Source organism: Hyla sarda, chromosome 6, assembly GCF_029499605.1.
Source record: "Hyla sarda isolate aHylSar1 chromosome 6, aHylSar1.hap1, whole genome shotgun sequence".
NCBI lineage: Eukaryota > Metazoa > Chordata > Amphibia > Anura > Hylidae > Hyla > Hyla sarda.
In genome coordinates this window covers 304,686,978-304,706,542 of record NC_079194.1, presented here as the reverse complement: position 1 = coordinate 304,706,542, position 19,565 = coordinate 304,686,978, and the positions used below count along the sequence as shown (strand labels likewise).

The 19,565-nt window shown below is 45.4% G+C and overlaps 1 protein-coding gene across 1 annotated transcript; it reads left to right on the top strand.

Moving 5' to 3' along the window:
- The first annotated feature begins 11,661 nt into the window (after positions 1–11,661).
- ADM (adrenomedullin) lies at positions 11,662–15,137 on the top strand. The gene is made up of 4 exons (XM_056523105.1): positions 11,662–11,810; positions 12,099–12,206; positions 12,576–12,704; positions 13,933–15,137. The coding sequence occupies exons 2-4, from the start codon at positions 12,112–12,114 to the stop codon at positions 14,270–14,272; spliced, it is 564 nt and encodes a 187-aa protein (XP_056379080.1). The 5' UTR covers positions 11,662–11,810; positions 12,099–12,111; the 3' UTR covers positions 14,273–15,137.
- The last annotated feature ends 4,428 nt before the right edge of the window (positions 15,138–19,565 follow it).

Here is a 19,565-nt window from a genome sequence, read left to right as displayed (position 1 = left end):
TTCTATTTTTGATCACAATATTTGTTGTTCCTAGATACAAACAAAGAGGTGGGGGTGGGTGACGACAGCAGGAGACAGGTGAGATGTATGGAGGGGATAGGTGAGATATATAGAGGGGACAGGTGAGATATATGGAGGGGACAGGTGAGATGTATGGAGGGGATAGGTGAGATATATAGAGGGGACAGGTGAGATATATGGAGGGGACAGGTGAGGTGTATGGAGGGGACAGGTGAGGTGTATGGAGGGAACAGGTGAGATATATGGAGGGGACAGGTGAGATATATGGAGGGGATAGGTTAGATATATGGAGGGGACAGGTGTGATATATGGAGGAGGCAGGTGAGGCGTATGGAGAGGACAGGTGAGATGTATGGAGGAGACAGGTGAGATGTATGGAGGAGACAGGTGAGATGTATAAAGGGGACAGGGGAGATGTATGGAGGGGACAGGTGAGATGTATGGAGGAGACAGGTGAGATGTATGGAGGAGACAGGTGAGATGTATGGAGGAGACAGGTGAGATGTATAAAGGGGACAGGGGAGATGTATGGAGGGGACAGGTGAGATGTATGGAGGGGACAGGTGAGATGTATGGAGGAGACAGGTGAGATGTATGGAGGAGACAGGTGAGATGTATGGAGGGGACAGGTGAGATGTATGGAGGAGACAGGTGAGATGTATAAAGGGGACAGGTGAGATGTATGGAGAAGACAGGTGAGATGTATGGAGGGGACATGTGAGATGTGTGGAGGGGACAGGTGAGAAGTATGGAGGGGACAGGTGAGATGTATGGAAGACAGGTGAGGTGTATGGAGGAGGCAGGTGAGATGTATGGAGGGGAAAGGTGAGGTGTATGGAGGAGACAGGTGAGATGTATGGAGGAGACAGCTGAGATGTATGGAGGAGACAGGTGAGATGTATGGAGGAGACAGGTGAGATGTATGGAGGGGACAGCTGAGATGTATGGAGGAGACAGGTGAGATGTATGGAGGAGACAGGTGAGATGTAGGGTGGAGACAGGTGAGATGTATGGAGGAGACAGGTGAGATGTATGGAGGGGACAGGTGAGATGTATGGAGGAGACAGGTGAGATGTATGGAGGAGACAGGTGAGATGTATGGAGGGGACAGGTGAGATGTATGGAGGAGACAGGTGAGATGTATAAAGGGGACAGGTGAGATGTATGGAGAAGACAGGTGAGATGTATGGAGGGGACATGTGAGATGTGTGGAGGGGACAGGTGAGATGTATGGAGGAGACAGGTGAGATGTATGGAGGAGACAGGTGAGATGTATGGAGGGGACAGGTGAGATGTATGGAGGAGACAGGTGAGATGTATAAAGGGGACAGGTGAGATGTATGGAGAAGACAGGTGAGATGTATGGAGGGGACATGTGAGATGTGTGGAGGGGACAGGTGAGAAGTATGGAGGGGACAGGTGAGATGTATGGAAGACAGGTGAGGTGTATGGAGGAGGCAGGTGAGATGTATGGAGGGGAAAGGTGAGGTGTATGGAGGAGACAGATGAGATGTATGGAGGAGACAGCTGAGATGTATGGAGGAGACAGGTGAGATGTATGGAGGAGACAGGTGAGATGTATGGAGGGGACAGCTGAGATGTATGGAGGAGACAGGTGAGATGTATGGAGGAGACAGGTGAGATGTATGGAGGGGACAGGTGAGATGTGTGGAGGGGGACAGGTGAGATGTATGGAGGAGACAAGTGAGATGTATGGAGGAGACAGGTGAGATGTATGTAGGAGACAAGTGAGATGTACTGAGGAGGCAGGTGAGATGTATTGAAGAGACAGGTGATATGTATGGAGGGGACAGGTGAGATGTATGGAGAAGACAGGTGAGATGTATTGAAGAGACAGGTGAGATGTATGGAGGGGATAGGTGAGATGTGTGGAGGGGACAGGTGAGATGTATGGAGGAGACAGGTGAGATATATTGAGGAGACCGTTGAGATGTATGGAGGAGGAAGGTGAGGTGTATGGAGGGGACAGGTGAGACGTATGGAGGGGACAGGTGAGATGTATGGAAGGGACAGGTGAGATGTATGGAAGAGACAGGTGAGGTGTATGGAGGAGACAGGTGAGGTGTATGGAGGAGACAGGTGAGATGTATGGAGGAGACAGGTGAGATGTATGGAGGAGACAGGTGAGAAGTATGGAGGGGACAGGTGAGATGTATGGAGGAGGCAGGTGAGATGTATGGAAGGAGACAAGTGAGATGTATGGAGGAGACAGGTGGGATGTATGGAGGAGACAGGTGAGATGTATGGAGGAGACAGGTGAGAAGTATGGAGGGGACAGGTGAGATGTATGGAGGAGACAGGTGAGATGTATGGAAGGAGACAAGTGAGATGTATGGAGGAGACAGGTGAGATGTATGGAGGAGACAGGTGAGAAGTATGGAGGGACAGGTGAGATGTATGGAGGAGGCAGGTGAGATGTATGGAGGGGAAAGGTGAGAAGTATGGAGGAGACAGGTGAGATGTATGGAGGAGACAGGTGAGATGTATGGAGGAAGACAGGTGAGATGTATGGAGGAGACAGGTGAGATGCATGGAGGAGACAGGGGAGATGTATGGAGGAAGCAGGTGAGAAGTATGGAGGAGACAGGTGAGATGTATAAAGGGGACAGGTGAGATGTATGGAGGAGACAGGGGAGGTGTATGGAGGAGGCAGGTGAGATGTATGGAGGGGACAGGTGAGATGTATGGAGGGGACAGGTGAGATGTATGGAGAAGACAGGTGAGATATATGGAGGGGGCAGGGGAGATGTATGGTGGAGACAGGTGAGATGTATGGAGGAGACAGGTGAGATGTATGGAGGAGACAGGTGAGATGTATGGTGGAGACAGGTGAGGTGTATAGTGGAGACAGGTGAGATGTATGGAGGAGACAGGTGAGATGCATGGAGGAGACAGGTGAGATGTATAAAGGGGACAGGTGAGATGTATGAAGGAGACAAGTGAGATGTATGGAGAAGACAGGTGAGATGTATGGTGGAGACAGGTGAGATGTATGGAAGGAGACAAGTGAGATGTATGGAGGAGACAGGGGAGATGTATGGTGGAGACAGGTGAGATGTATGGTGGAGACAGGTGAGGTGTATGGAGGAGACAGATGAGATGTATGGAGGAGACAGGGGAGATGTATGGAGGGGACAGGTGAGATGCATGGAGGAGACAGGTGAGATGTATAAAGGGGACAGGTGAGATGTATGGAGAAGACAGGTGAGATGTATGGAAGGAGACAAGTGAGATGTATGGAGAAGACAGGTGAGATGTATGGTGGAGACAGGTGAGATGTATGGAAGGAGACAAGTGAGATGTATGGAGAAGACAGGTGAGATGTATGGTGGAGACAGGTGAGATGTATGGAGGAGACAGGTGAGATGTATGGAGGAGACAGGGGAGATGTATGGAGGAGACAGGTGAGATGTATGGAGGGGACAGGTGAGATGTATGGAGGGGACAGGTGAGGTGTATGGAGGGGACAGGTGAGGTGTATGGAGGGGACAGGTGAGGTGTATGGAGGAGACAGGTGAGGTGTATGGAGGAGACAGGTGAGGTGTATGGAGGAGACAGGTGAGGTGTATGGAGGAGACAGGTGAGGTGTATGGAGGAGACAGGGGAGATGTATGGAGGAGACAGGGGAGATGTATGGAGGAGACAGGGGAGATGTATGGAGGAGACAGGTGAGATGTATGGAGGAGACAGGTGAGATGTATGGAGGAGACAGGTGAGGTGTATGGAGGAGACAGGTGAGGTGTATGGAGGAGACAGGTGAGGTGTATGGAGGGGACAGGTGAGAAGTATGGAGGGGACAGGTGAGGTGTATGGAGGAGACAGGTGAGATGTATGGAGGAGACAGGTGAGATGTATGGAGGAGACAGGTGAGGTGTATGGAGGAGACAGGTGAGATGTATGGAGGAGACGGGAGATGTATGGAGGAGACAGGTGAGGTGTATGGAGGAGACAGGTGAGGTGTATGGAGGAGACAGGTGAGGTGTATGGAGGAGACAGGTGAGGTGTATGGAGGAGACAGGTGAGGTGTATGGAGGAGACAGGTGAGGTGTATGGAGGAGACAGGTGAGGTGTATGGAGGAGACAGGTGAGATGTATGGTGGAGACAGGTGAGAAGTATGGAGGGGACAGGTGAGGTGTATGGAGGAGACAGGTGAGGTGTATGGAGGAGACAGGTGAGGTGTATGGTGGAGACAGGTGAGAAGTATGGAGGGGACAGGTGAGGTGTATGGAGGGGACAGGTGAGGTGTATGGAGGAGACAGGTGAGATGTATGGAGGAGACAGGTGAGATGTATGGAGGGGACAGGTGAGATATAGGGGGTCTGCCTGTATATAGAAGCTGTATCATTGTTGTAGTCTTGATGCTCCTGCAGGGTGGGGAGCAGCTGGTGATTCAGCAGGGGATGTCCTTCTTCTTCTCCTCCTCCTTCTTCTCCACCTCCTCCTCCTCCTCGGTCACCTGCTCCAGGTGTCTGTGCGGGACGTGATAGACGTGACGGACGCGGTTCCCGGGCTGTGACAGTGACCGGAGCCTTATATGGAGCAGTCGCTGCTGATGACTGATCCCGGGATGAGTCGCGGGTGCGGTATTTCCTGTTTACCGCATCTTAATGAATGAACCTTTGAGACTAATTATCGGGAGAAAGAGAAAACGCCAAATAAGGCGCAAAGAGGGAGAAGGCGCAACACACCTGAGTACCTGCAGAATGAGCTGTCACCCCTGCCAAACCGCAACCTCAGGAGTGCTGCATGTGAACAACACCCGACTACAATGTGTGCTGTATACACCCCGACTACAATGTGTGCTGTATACATCCCGACTGCAATGTGTGCTGTATACACCCCGACTACAATGTGTGCTGTATACACCCCGACTACAATGTGTGCTGTATACACCCCGACTACAATGTGTGCTGTATACACCCCGACTACAATGTGTGCTGTATACACCCCGACTGCAATGTGTGCTGTATACATCCCGACTGCAATGTGTTCTGTATACATCCCGACTGCAATGTGTGCTGTATACACCCCGACTGCAATGTGTTCTGTATACATCCCGACTGCAATGTGTGCTGTATACACCCCGACTGCAATGTGTGCTGTATACACCCCGACTGCAATGTGTGCTGTATACACCCCGACTACAATGTGTGCTGTATACACCCCGACTGCAATGTGTTCTGTATACATCCCGACTGCAATGTGTGCTGTATACACCCCGACTGCAATGTGTGCTGTATACACCCCGACTGCAATGTGTGCTGTATACACCCCGACTACAATGAGTGCTGTATACACCCCGACTGCAATGTGTGCTGTATACACCCCGACTACAATGTGTGCTGTATACACCCCGACTGCAATGAGTGCTGTATACACCCCGACTGCAATGTGTGCTGTATACACCCCGACTGCAATGTGTGCTGTATACACCCCGACTGCAATGTGTGCTGTATACACCCCGACTGCAATGAGTGCTGTATACACCCCGACTGCAATGTGTGCTGTATACACCCCGACTGCAATGTGTGCTGTATACACCCCGACTGCAATGAGTGCTGTATACACCCCGACTGCAATGTGTGCTGTATACACTCCCGACTGCAATGTGTGCTGTATACACCCCGGACTGCAATGTGTGCTGTATACATCCCGACTGCAATGTGTTCTGTATACATCCCGACTACAATGTGTGCTGTATACACCCCGACTGCAATGTGTGCTGTATACACCCCGACTGCAATGTGTGCTGTATACACCCCGACTGCAATGTGTGCTGTATACACCCCCGACTGAAATGTGTGCTGTATACACCCCGACTGCAATGTGTGCTGTATACACCCCCGACTGCAATGTGTGCTGTATACACCCCCGACTGCAATGTGTGCTGTATACACCCCCGACTGCAATGTGTTCTGTATACACCACGACTGCAATGTGTTCTGTGTACACCCCGACTGCAATGTGTGCTGTATACACCCCGACTGCAATGTGTGCTGTATACACCCCCGACTGCATTAAGTTTTGTGTACAGCCCCGACTGCAGTTTGTGCTGCACCCCAGAATTACCCTCAGATATTCCACATGTAGAAATAACCCCCCTGACTGCTTTTTATATGCTGCACCCCAATATTAAAGTGTTCTGCACCCTAGCCTGAACCTGTCGTTTGCTGCACATACAAGTACCCCTGTTTGCAAATATATGCTGCACCCCAATAGACATGTGTTCTGCACCTCAACCTCACAGTTAGGTGGGCTGCATGTAGACATGCCCCCCACCCATAAATTACTTTTTGCACAGCACAGTCTGCCACAGAGATAACATCTGCACCCTCCACATTACCCCTTTATACTGCTGAACCCCACAATAGAGAGGTGCACTGCCCCCCACAATAGAGTTGCACTGTACCCCACAATATAGATGTGCACTGCCCCCCACAATAGAGCTGCACTGTACCCCACAATATAGATGTGCACTGTACCCCACAATATTGATGTGTACTGTACCCCACAATATAGATGTTTATTGTACCCCTCAATATAGATGTGCACTGTACCCCACAATATGGATGAGCATTGTACCCCACAATATAGATGTGCACTGTACCCCACAATATGGATGTGCATTGTACCCCACAATATAGATGTACACTGTACCCCACAATATAGATGTGCATTGTACCCTAGAATACAGATGTGCACTGTACCCGACAATATAGATGTGCATTGTACCCCACAATATGGATGAGCATTGTACCCCATAATATAGATGTGCACTGTACCCCACAATATGGATGAGCATTGTACCCCACAATATAGATGAGCATTGTACCCCACAATATAGATGAGCATTGTACCCCACAATATAGATGAGCATTGTACCCCACAATATAGATGAGCATTGTACCCCACAATATAGATGTGCACTGTACCCCACAATATGGATGAGCATTGCACCCCACAATATAGATGTATACTGTACCCCACAATATAGATGTGCACTGTACCCCATAATAAGGATGAGCATTGAACCCCACAATATAGATGAGCATTGTACCCCACAATATAGATGTGCACTGTACCCAACAATATGGATGAGCATTGTACACCACAATATAGATGTGCATTGTACCCCACAATATAGATGTGCACTGTACCCCACAATATGGATGGGCTTTGTACCCCACAATATAGATGTGCACTGTATCCCACAATATGGATGTGCATTGTACCCCACAATATAGATGTATACTGTACCCCACAATATAGATGTGCATTGTACCCTAGAATACAGATGTGCATTGTACCCTACAATAGACATATATACTGTACCCCACAATATAGATGTGCACTGTACCCCACAATATAGATGTGCACTGTACCCCACAATAGACATATATACTGTACCCCACAAAAGACATATACTGTACCCTTCAATAGACATATATACTGTACCCCACAATAGACATATATACTGTACCCCACAATAGACATATATACTGTACCCCACAATAGACATATATACTGTACCCCACAATAGACATATATACTGTACCCCACACTAGAGATGTGCACTACATGTGCAATCCTTATATTCAGATATGCTGCACATGAGCTGCCCCCGATCTGCTGTAGGTGTTTCCCCTCCCTATACTCTGTGATTCCTTTGCCACCAATATACAGGGCACCACACGGGGGGAGCTGCAGGCTAAGTTGTATGAGGCATGGTGCCCCCACCCACATAGCTCCTCTAGTCATGTGAGCTGATAATTCACAGCAATTACAGCTGGCACTGATCCAGTGATGCCCAACCTGCAGCATTACCTGTGTTCCCACAGCCACCCAACCCTGACTACTCCAGAAGCTGCAGGGGGCAGGGATCCTGTGTGGTAGAGAACATAACATACAAGGAGCAGCCCAGTGCCCCTGCAGTACCGCCGGACTCTCCAGGGGGCGCCTGGGCAGTGACCTGCAGGTATGATCGCTATGCAGGGGTGTGGTCAGATGGCAGCCTCATCTTGTGCAGCTAATGCCCCCCATGCCCATTGTGCGCCACACCGGGTGCCACCTTGCAGAATACAGACTATATTGGGGTGTATAAGACCTGAAGACGTCATAGAGGTAATGAGTAATGTAAAAATGTACCCAAAGGAACATTTAAATTAGGGAAATGGTTGACCCCTAGATAAATACATCCCCCATAGGGGGCGCTGTCCCTGTACTGGGAGAGAACGAAATGCTACAATGTATTAGTGCCGCTAAAGATCGCAGAATCGGTCAGATTGTTACTGATCGTTGTCATGAAATCATAACCGGCAGCGACCATTCCCAGCGATCAGCCCCGCCCCTGCGGACAGCACCCAACCCCAGCGGGGAAGAGAGGCAGCAAGGGAAAGAAAGGGGAACACAGGGGGATTGGGAAGAAACCTAATAAGAGGGGATAACAAGGGAAGGACAATAGAGACACAATACACATTGGGGTCCTCATTACAATGTGTTGTGTTTAATAAAACGACCTGGTCTTAAACCAGAAATGTAAAAAAATTATTAAATATTAAAATGTATCAGAGATTGTGAAATAAAAGTCTGTAGAACAAGTGAAGGGGGTTAATATGTTGTGATACCCCCATATTATGTTATATGTGTATTACATCGGACATTCCTCATATCCCTGTCATTCCACTGACTCCAATTCCAAGTATTTCAGGGATCTCCCCTCAGCCTTTGCCCCATTTCTCTGTCAGTCTGTGCCCCGGGGGTAGATGCTGTGCCCAGTGATTCAGCAGCCTGGCATCTGCCAAGAAACCTGGATCCTGATCTCCTCTACTGTGGAAACATGAGCAGAGAGAACAGAGGGGTAGATACTACTGAGGATAGAAAGGAGGTAGGTACATACTACTGAGGATAGAAAGGAGGTAGGTAGATACTACTGAGGATAAAAAGGAGGTAGGTACATACTACTGAGGATAGAAAGGAGGTAGGTACATACTACTGAGGATAGAAAGGAGGTAGGTACATACTACTGAGGATAGAAAGGAGGTAGGTAGATACTACTGAGGATAGAAAGGAGGTAGGTAGATACTGCTGAGGATAGAAAGGAGGTAGGTAGATACTACTGAGGATAGAAAGGAGGTAGGTAGATACTACTGAGGATAGAAAGGAGGTAGGTAGATACTACTGAGGATAGAAAGGAGGTAGGTAGATACTACTGAGGATAGAAAGGAGGTAGGTAGATACTACTGAGGATAGAAAGGAGGTAGGTACATACTACTGAGGATAGAAAGGAGGTAGGTACATACTACTGAGGATAGAAAGGAGGTAGGTACATACTACTGAGGATAGAAAGGAGGTAGGTACATACTACTGAGGATAGAAAGGAGGTAGGTAGATACTACTGAGGATAGAAAGGAGGTAGGTAGATACTACTGAGGATAGAAAGGAGGTAGGTACATACTACTGAGGATAGAAAGGAGGTAGGTACATACTACTGAGGATAGAAAGGAGGTAGGTACATACTACTGAGGATAGAAAGGAGGTAGGTACATACTACTGAGGATAGAAAGGAGGTAGGTAGATACTACTGAGGATAGAAAGGAGGTAGGTACATACTACTGAGGATAGAAAGGAGGTAGGTAGATACTACTGAGGATAGAAAGGAGGTAGGTACATACTACTGAGGATAGAAAGGAGGTAGGTACATACTACTGAGGATAGAAAGGAGGTAGGTACATACTACTGAGGATAGAAAGGAGGTAGGTAGATACTACTGAGGATAGAAAGGAGGTAGGTAGATACTACTGAGGATAGAAAGGAGGTAGGTACATACTACTGAGGATAGAAAGGAGGTAGGTACATACTACTGAGGATAGAAAGGAGGTAGGTACATACTACTGAGGATAGAAAGGAGGTAGGTACATACTACTGAGGATAGAAAGGAGGTAGGTAGATACTACTGAGGATAGAAAGGAGGTAGGTAGATCCTACTGAGGATAGAAAGGAGGTAGGTAGATACAAAAAGTGCAAAAAAAAAGCCTTCATTCCATCATATATCTGTCAGGGAACAATACGTTTCAGAAGGTTTCAGCCTTTACCAAGATCCTGTCCTGCAGCAGAGAAACCTTCCTGCCTATTGCTGGATCTGATCCTTCTCTGTGTATTACATCATCTCTGTACTGTGCTTGTAGCTATCTACATACTGTACATCCATGGATTGATAGAAGGGGAAATAGATAAATAATTACTTAAAGAAATAACAAGAAAATAAATAGATAACTATCTATTATATCAATCTCCTGTCTATCTATCTATCCATCTCATATCTATCTATCTATCTATCTCATATCTATCTATCTCATATCTATCTATCATCTATCTATCTATCTATCTATCTATCTCATATCTATCTCATATCTATCTATCTATCTATCTATCTATGATCTATCTCATATCTATCTATCTATCTCATATCTATCTATCTATCTATCTCATATCTATCTCATATCTATCTCATATCTATCTCATATCTATCTATCTCATGTCTATCTATCTCATATCTATCTATCTATCTCATATCTATCTATCTATCTCATATCTATCTATCTATCTATCTATCTATCTATCTATCTATCTATCTATCTATCTCATATCTACCTATCTCATATCTATCTATCTATCTCATATCTATCTATCTATCTATCTCATATCTATCTATCTATCTCATATCTACCTATCTCATATCTATCTATCTATCTCATATCTATCTATCTATCTATCTATCTCATATCTATCTATCTCATATCTATCTATCTATCTCATATCTATCTATCTCATATCTATCTATCTATCTATCTATCTATCTATCTATCTATCTATCTATCTATCTCATATCTATCTATCTATCTATCTATCTATCTCATATCTATCTATCTATCTCATATCTATCTCTCTCATATCTATCTATCTATCTCATATCTATCTATCTATCTCATATCTATCTATCTCATATCTATCTATCTATCTCATATCTATCTATCTATCTATCTATCTATCTCATATCTATCTATCTCATATCTATCTATCTCATATCTATCTATCTATCTCATATCTATCTATCTATCTATCTATCTATCTCATATCTATCTATCTATCTATCTATCTCATATCTATCTATCTATCTCATATCTATCTATCTATCTCATATCTATCTATCTATCTATCTTTCTCATATCTATCTATCTCATATCTATCTCATATCTATCTATCTATCTAATTATCTATTCTCCACCATTTCTATCCTGTCACTACAGATTTCCCTCTCCAGTCCTTCTCCCATCTATCTATAACCTTCTGTACATTACCTCCCCATATACCCCCCACTGTACATCATATAATAGTAATTATATTTTTTTATAATATTAATTATCATTATTCTGGACCCCCACATTCCCCAGATCACTCCATATTAGGTAAAAACCTCCCATTGTCCAATAATCTTATTTGCAAACTTCTCATTCCCCATTGTCCTGTATACAGTAATGAGAGCAGCTAGGCCCCGCCCCCTCAGCCTCCTATATATAGAGCTGAGCAGCACAGGACAGGCAGAGGGCAGAGAACACGAGCACTGGATATAATAGCTCCTGACTATATACCCTGTGGATATAGCTCCTGACTACTGTGGATATACAGCTCTGTGGATTATAAAGCTCGGACTACACGTCTGTGGATTATAAAGCTCCTGACCACCCCCCTGTGGATTGTATCACTGCAGGTAGGTTCTCACATATTCTGCAACAATGTATCAAGGCAAATTGTAACTCAATTAGGAAAGCTGGTGCAGTTATTGCAGGTTGTTCCCCCCCCCCCCCCCCCCATTGGCTGTTGCAAGACTACAACTCCCAGCTGGCGTTCACCATGGCATGCCCCATGGGAGTAGTAGTCCTGCATCTGTCTGGGAGCGCTGGTGTATATACTATTTGTAAATAGCGGCCGGTGCGGGGCTCCTCGCTCCACATTCCTGACATCCCCACTTAATGGTTGTTTTCCATTTCTCCTCTAGGATTCCGTCCAGCATGGACTTTGCGTACGTCGTCTTCTTCCACATCACGTATCTCAGCTTCCTCGGCTCCGTCGCGGGAAGGATCGGACTCCATGGAGAGAGAAAAACGTAAGTTTGCGCCAAGTGAGGCGGATTCGTTCTTCCTTAAAGGAACTTTTTATATATATATATATATATATATATATATATATATATATATCTTTATTTTCAACAACATATTCCATCCATATACATAAGGACACAGAATAATCCAAAATCTTTAACCCATTGCACTCCCCACCCCAACTACCCCCGTACGACCGACTTCCGGGAAGGACAATATATATATATATATATATATATATATATATATATATATATATATATATATTTTACATAGGATATTTCAGGATTCATATATTCCTTAAAGGAACTTGTCATGTGACTTGGTGTCACCCGCGGCCGCCGACCTAACCTGTTCGCTTTTCCCTCTCGCAGGTGGAAATTTCTTGAGGTGCGCAGAGCCAGAAGGGACCTGCAGACACCCGTCCAAAGTCCTGACGCAATCGCAACGTTGTCATTCGTCAAGCCGGAAGATACCAAGGATTCACGTCTGCCCCAGAGCAGGTAATTCATAATACATACATTGCAGAACTACAACTCCCAGCGTTGTTCCTGTGCAGGAACGATTGTAGTTTTGCAACCAGCACTGATTTAAAGCAGCAGGTGTAGCAGAGCTGGGAATGTCGTTCACACAGTAAACGCAAAATGACATTCAGTGCAAGGGTTATGCTTTCAACCAGGGTTGGTTGCAAAACTACAACTCCCAGCATGCCGGGAGTTGTAGTTTTGCAATAGCCGGAGGAACACTGGTTAAGAAGCGCTGATTCAAAGCAATGTATGTAGCAGAGCTGGGAATGTCACTTGTTACAACCGTCAGTTCATCGGTTACATAGTATATGCAAAATGACATATTGAGCTCTGCTACATCTATATGGTTAACTGTGTGTTTAATGGGTTTCTCAATCTCAGTGCAAGGGTTGTGTTTTCAACTAGGGTTGGTTGCAAAACTACAACTCCCAGCATGCCCGGGCAGCCTTCGGCTGTACTGATTTAAAGTAACAGATGTAGCAGAGCTGCAAATGTCGGTTACATAGTAAATGCAAAGTGACACATTGAGCTCTGCTACATCTGTGATGTCTATAGGGTTGTGTGTATTTAACGTTTGTTTTCAACTAGGGTTGGTTGCAAAACTACAACTCCCAGCATGCCCGGGCAGCCTTCGGCTGTACTGATTTAAAGCACCAGATGTAGCAGAGCTGGGAATGTCGGTTACATAGTAAATGCAAAATGACACATTGAGCTCTGCTACATCTGTGATGCCTATAGGGTTGTGTGTATTTAATGTGTTTTCAACCAGGGTTGGTTGCAAAACTACAACTCCCAGCATGCCCGGACAGCCTTCGGCTGTCCGGGCATGCTGGGAGTTGTAGTTTTGCAATAGCCAGAAGAACACTGGTTGGGAAACGCTGATTTAAAGCAACAGATGTAGTAGAGCTGGGAATGTCACTTGTTACAACCGTCAGTTCATCGGTTACTTGTATATGCGAAATGACATATTGAGCTCTGCTACATCTCTATAGTTATCTATGTGTGTTTAATGGGTTTCCCAATCTCAGTGCAAGGGTTGTGTTGGTTTTTTGGAGTAAGCGCTTCGTAGAATAAGCAGAGCGGGGGGTGGGTTGTAGCACCAGATACTTGGTTATTATTAGTGACTGATGTGGAATAGTGGTAAGGAGTTTGCATTGTGTTGCAGGTGTCTAACCTTATTTTTGTTTTGTCTCCCTTTTTGCAGCAACGTCGCCCACATCCGTGTAAAGAGATACAGGCACAGCTTCGGCAACTACCCCCAGATGTCTAGGGGCTGCAAGTTCGGCACCTGCATAGTGCACAACTTGGCCAACCAGATCTACCAGTACACCGACAAGGACAAGGACATCACCGCGCCGGCCAGGAAAATCAGCTCCCAGGGCTACGGCCGCAGGAGGAGAAGGTCCGTCCCGGAGAGGAGGCTTCTGATGCCCTTCGTGGACGGCGCCTTCAGACCGCGGTGGGTGAGAAGAACCAACCCGGCCACCACCCGGCAACTCCGCCCGACCAAAGGCAAAATGTGGCCGACCTTACTGAGGACTTAAACAAGAAAGCGTGGACTCGGAGGTGTGGAATACTATGAAGGGTTAAGGTCCCCCCCGATTGAGGAGGACGCGTAGAATTCCTCGTGCCCGGCGCGTGCGGCGCTGGACACAAGACGAGGGATCGATCATGGAGGACTGGTGGTCGGAGAACGGTCTTCGGTGGCTCGGACTCTTCCGCCGCGGACCGAGGTGAAATGCGACATTTTGCACTTAGTGACTTTAATGAATGTGAGCACTGACCAAGACCGGAGAGAGGGCAACGCGTGGGGGGGGGGGGCGGCGCCACGAGCGCAGAGAAGGACTTGGCACGGGTCGTGGTGCTGTAGAACATTTCTGATGGAGTCTGTAGCTGAATTAACTGACCTCAGAGCGGGACTCGGTGCACTCAGTCCCAAATGTGACTTCTGATTCATGGGGGGGGGGGGACAGGGGACACCTCGGCGGTCTCTTCCCTCCCCCCCCCCCCCCAGGACTGTCTCCCTCTCCCCCCATCCTCTCACTGCCAATGGACCTGTTACAATGTATCACGGTCCTTACGGAGACCAACGTTTCCCGGACCCTTAATACTTGAACCTGAAGTGCAATATGTTTGTTTTTGGATATTTAATGCTACTGTTTATTATGTGTTTGTTTTGTCCAAAGCAGAAGTTATTTTTTTACCAGATTCTTATATGATAAGGGCATTATTATTATTATTATTATTATTATATATATATAGAAATCTATCAATCTATGTATCTCGTATTGTATGGGATGTGTTTTGTATTTTGCATTCCTCGGGGACGTCGCTCTCCGTATGTTACGTTTTGTTATATACATCCCCCCCCCCCCCCCCTGTGGGTTACATTGAATAAAAGAAAAAGCAATTCACCAGAACTTTTCTTTGTCGTTGATTTTACTATATTTTGTGTATACGGGGTCATTGGTCTCCTGCCAGCCCCATATAGTCCTGAATTGGTTGTGTGTGTGTGTGTGTTAGAGATGAGCGAACTTACAGTAAATTCGATTCGTCACGAACTTCTCGGCTCGGCAGTTGCCAACTTTTCCTGCATAAATTAGTTCAGCTTTCCGGTGCTCCGGTGGGCTGGAAAAGGTGGATACAGTCCTAGGAAAGAGTCTCCTAGGACTGTATCCACCTTTTCCAGCCCATGGGAGCACCGGAAAGCTGAACTAATTTATGCAGGAAAAGTCGGCAACTGCCGAGCCGAGAAGTTCGTGACGAATCGAATTTACTGTAAGTTCGCTCATCTCTAGTGTGTGTGTATATCTATATTCGTATTTTATTTATTTACATATATATTTATATATATTTAAATTATTTATTATATATTATATTTAATGTAAAATCATTATTATTTATCTATATGTTTATATTTATTCACACATATATATATATTATCTATTGTTTAAATTCATTATTATTTATATATTTATGTTTTTATATATTATATACACAAATTAGTAAATAAATATATATAAACATATACATTTATAAATAATAATGATTTTAAATTTAAATAAATAAATAATTTATATATATATATATATATATATATATATATATATATATATATATATATACATACATACACACATATATTATATTTTAGGGGCTTCAACATTGACACTTTAGAGCAGTATTCTCCATCCTGTGGCCTTTCAGCTGTGGCTAAACTACAACTCCCATCATGCCCTGACAGCCAAAGGCTGTCAGGGCATGATGAGAGTTGTAGTTTTGCCAAAGTTGGAGAGGTTTAGCTTTCAGAGCATGCTGAGAGTTGTAGTTATGCAACAGCTAGAGAAACAGCAGCTATTAGGGCATGCTGGGAGTTGTAGTTTTGCAACAAAAGGAGAACCCACAGCTGTCTAGGCATGCTGAGAGTTGTAGTTCTGCAACAGTTGAGGAAACAACAGCTATCAGGGCATGCTGGGAGTTGTAGTTTTGCAACAGCAGGAGAACCCGCAGCTGTCAGGGCATGCTGGGAGTTGTAGTTCTGCCACAGTTGAGGAAACAACAGCTATCAGGGCATGCTGGGAGTTGTAGTTTTGCAACAGCAGGAGCCTAAGCAGCTGTCCGGGCTTGCTGGGAGTTCTAGTTTTGCAACAGAAGGAGAACCCACAGCTGTCAGGACATGCTGGGAGTTGTAGTTCTGCAACAGTTGAGGAAACAACAGCTATCAGGGCATGCTGGGAGTTGTAGTTTTTCAACTGCTGGAGAACAAGCAGGTCTCGGGGCATGCTGGGAGTTGTAGTTTTTCAACCGCTGGAGAACAAGCAGGTATCGGGGCATGTTGGGAGTTGTAGTTTTGCAACAGCTGGAGAACAAGCAGGTATCGGGGCATGTTGGGAGTTGTAGTTTTGCAGCAGCTGGAGAACAAGCAGGTATCGGGGCATGTTGGGAGTTGTAGTTTTGCAACAGCTGGAGAACAAGCAGGTATCGGGGCATGTTGGGAGTTGTAGTTTTGCAGCAGCTGGAGAACAAGCAGGTATCGGGGCATGTTGGGAGTTGTAGTTTTGCAACAGCTGGAGAACAAGCAGGTGTCGAGGCATGTTGGGAGTTGTAGTTTTGCAGCAGCACATTTGGTTGAATTCTTAGTAGTAAATAAGAACCAAGTAAAAAAACATATCCGAGACTTCAGGGAAATCCTACATCTGTCTCTTCCTTCCTGACATGATTAAATGAGATCAATTTGCTATAGAAAACAAAAAGAAAAAAAATACATTAAAAAAAATACATAAAAAACAATACATAAGAAAATACAAAAAAAATATAAATACAAAAAAGCATACATAAAATAATACATAAAGAAAACAAAACAACCCAATACCTAAAACTAAGGTATGAGATGAAGAATGATTCATAGGAACGCTATGTGACGCCACAAATATCATTCCCAAATAAAGTTACTCCAATAAAGCCTCATTAACCTCTATTTACCATCGAAAACATTTCAAGGATGATCTATAAATCCCTGTTTAAATTTACTGTATGATGGCGGCCTCTAGAGGCCAATCCAGGAACTGCTCCAAAAATCGGAAGAAAACACTCAAAGTGCAAGAATAATAATAAAATAATTACAATTATCCTTATCTTTAGTTCTATAGCGCCAACATACTCTGCAATGCTTTACATTTTAGGGTATGTGTCTAAAAGAAGGGGAAAAAATCCCATTGGCCATGCTGGGATTTGTAGTCCCACAACCAAGATTTATTGCCTGTGATGTAACAAGCTCATTTATAATAATATTATTGTACAATGACATGTTTATCCAAATATTTTGAATAAATAAATTACAAAAAAAGAAAAGGGAACAAAATCGCTCATTTTAGATTCACTTTATTGGGCCAAAAAAGATTATTCTTCCCTTATTTCCAAGTCGTATGTTTCCCATTCCCTTCGCGCCGGTGCCAAGTAAGGGTACGAAAGCGGATCAACAAGGAGAACATTAAACTTTCGAGATGTTTTGGAATTTGGCAGATAAACTTTAATTCCTCGTAAACAATGGAGAGCGTCCCCGCTTGTTTATCTTCCAGTGTTTTCTAGATATTTTCGTCCCATTAATAAACCTGTCTTAAGTCCCCAGATTGTGCAATCGGTGCGGATTCTGGGCCAAATGACTACACAAAAATGCAGCCTGGGCTTTTTTCCATTGTAATTTACATTGGGTAATGGTGCAAGGACCTGATGGGTGACAGCGATCGGTAAAAGTGGTGCTCTTGCGCCATCTAGTGGTGGGAGCGCGGTATTGCAAGATGCAGAAGCAAAATCCCAGAATATTCATGTACTCACCGAAGTTTTTTCAAACACTTTAGAGCAGTTTTTTCCCAACCCGAGTGCCTCCAGCTGTTGCAAAACTACTCCCAGCATGCACTCCCCATCCCCGTATACACTTGGAAATGTATTCTGCAGGGGGACACTTGCCCGACCCTTCTCTCCTCTGATATCCAGAGTCATCAGAGAGTTTAGAGGCCATCATACTCACAGAGCAGTTTTTCCCAACCTTGGTGCCTCCAGCTGTTGCAAAACTACAACTCCCAGCATGTACTCCCCATCCCGCATACACTAGCACATGTATTCTGCAGGAGGACACTTGCCCGACCCTTCTCTCCTCTGACATCCAGAGTCATTGTACTCAGAGAGGCCATTGTTCACATAGATCAGTGTTTCCCATCCAGCGTGCCTCCAGCTGTTGCAAAACTACAACTCCCAGTATGCCCGGACAGCCATTGGCTGTCCAGGCATGGTGAAATTGTAGTTTTGCTACAGCTGGAGGTGCCTTGGTTGGGAAACACTGCTGCAGAGAAATATTCCTCCTATTATATAGAACAGTGTCTCCCAACCAGTGGTTTCCCAGCTGTTCCAAAACTAATTTTGTAACAGCTGGAAAGTGTGCAGCTGCCAGGGAATGCTGGGAGTTGTAGTTTTGCAACAGCTGGAAAGCTTGTGGCTTTCAGGGCATGCTGGGAGTTGTAGTTCTGCAATAGCTAAAGAGCCTGTGGCTTTCAAGGCATGCTGAGAGTTGTAGTTTTGCAACAGCTGGAAAGTGTGCAGCTGCCAGGGCATGCTGAGAGTTGTAGTTTTGCAACAGCTGGAGAGTGTGCAGTTTTGGATCAGCTGGACAGCTTGCAGCTTCAGGACATGCTGGTATTTGTAGTCTTGCACTAGCTGTAGAGCCCGTAGGGTTGTCTGGGCATGCTGGACATGTGGTACAGATTAGACTTTAGGATCCAGGGTCTTCGGTTTATACCTCTATATACCACCGATACATTATGGGGACTTCAGTGAGGCTCCCCGTCATTTTCATCATCATGGGTGGCTGGCACTTGTAGTCCCACAGGAGGCAGATTCTCCATGTTCCCATACATTGTGGGTGTTCCAAGGTCAGTGCCGCCATGTCCTTGTTTCCACTCTTCTATCTTTATCTATTTATTCACAGTCTGTGGACAAGACGTCGACATCAGGCAAAAATTCCTTAAATATTTCACGCAGCAACAATGTATCGGTTACAAAACGTGTTTGTCCAGCAAATTCTGGTCATGGAGTCCCTGGTACAAAGAGCTGACAATCTAATCTCAGAAGATAAGGCGCCCGCCTCAAGGTCACCAGTGAAGCTGACTCCACAGTGGGTGCTGTGCCCCCCGACCTCAAGGTTATCAGGGGGCGTCCTGAGTGTGGAAACAGCTGCAGAATCCATGATAAGATTTTCCACTGCGAACCGCGTGGGCTGACAATCTAATGGGGGGGGGGGGATACTGAGCAATAACAGGTTATTAGGAAAACATATTACCGCAA

Excerpts from the sequence above, each read along its gene's own strand:
- ADM (XM_056523105.1), top strand. The coding sequence starts at position 12,112 with ATGGACTTTGCGTACGTCGTCTTCTTCCACATCACGTATCTCAGCTTC. Across the intron at positions 12,207-12,575 it reads CTCCATGGAGAGAGAAAAAC|GTGGAAATTTCTTGAGGTGC; the intron begins GTAAGTTTGCGC and ends TCCCTCTCGCAG. Across the intron at positions 12,705-13,932 it reads TCACGTCTGCCCCAGAGCAG|CAACGTCGCCCACATCCGTG; the intron begins GTAATTCATAAT and ends CCCTTTTTGCAG.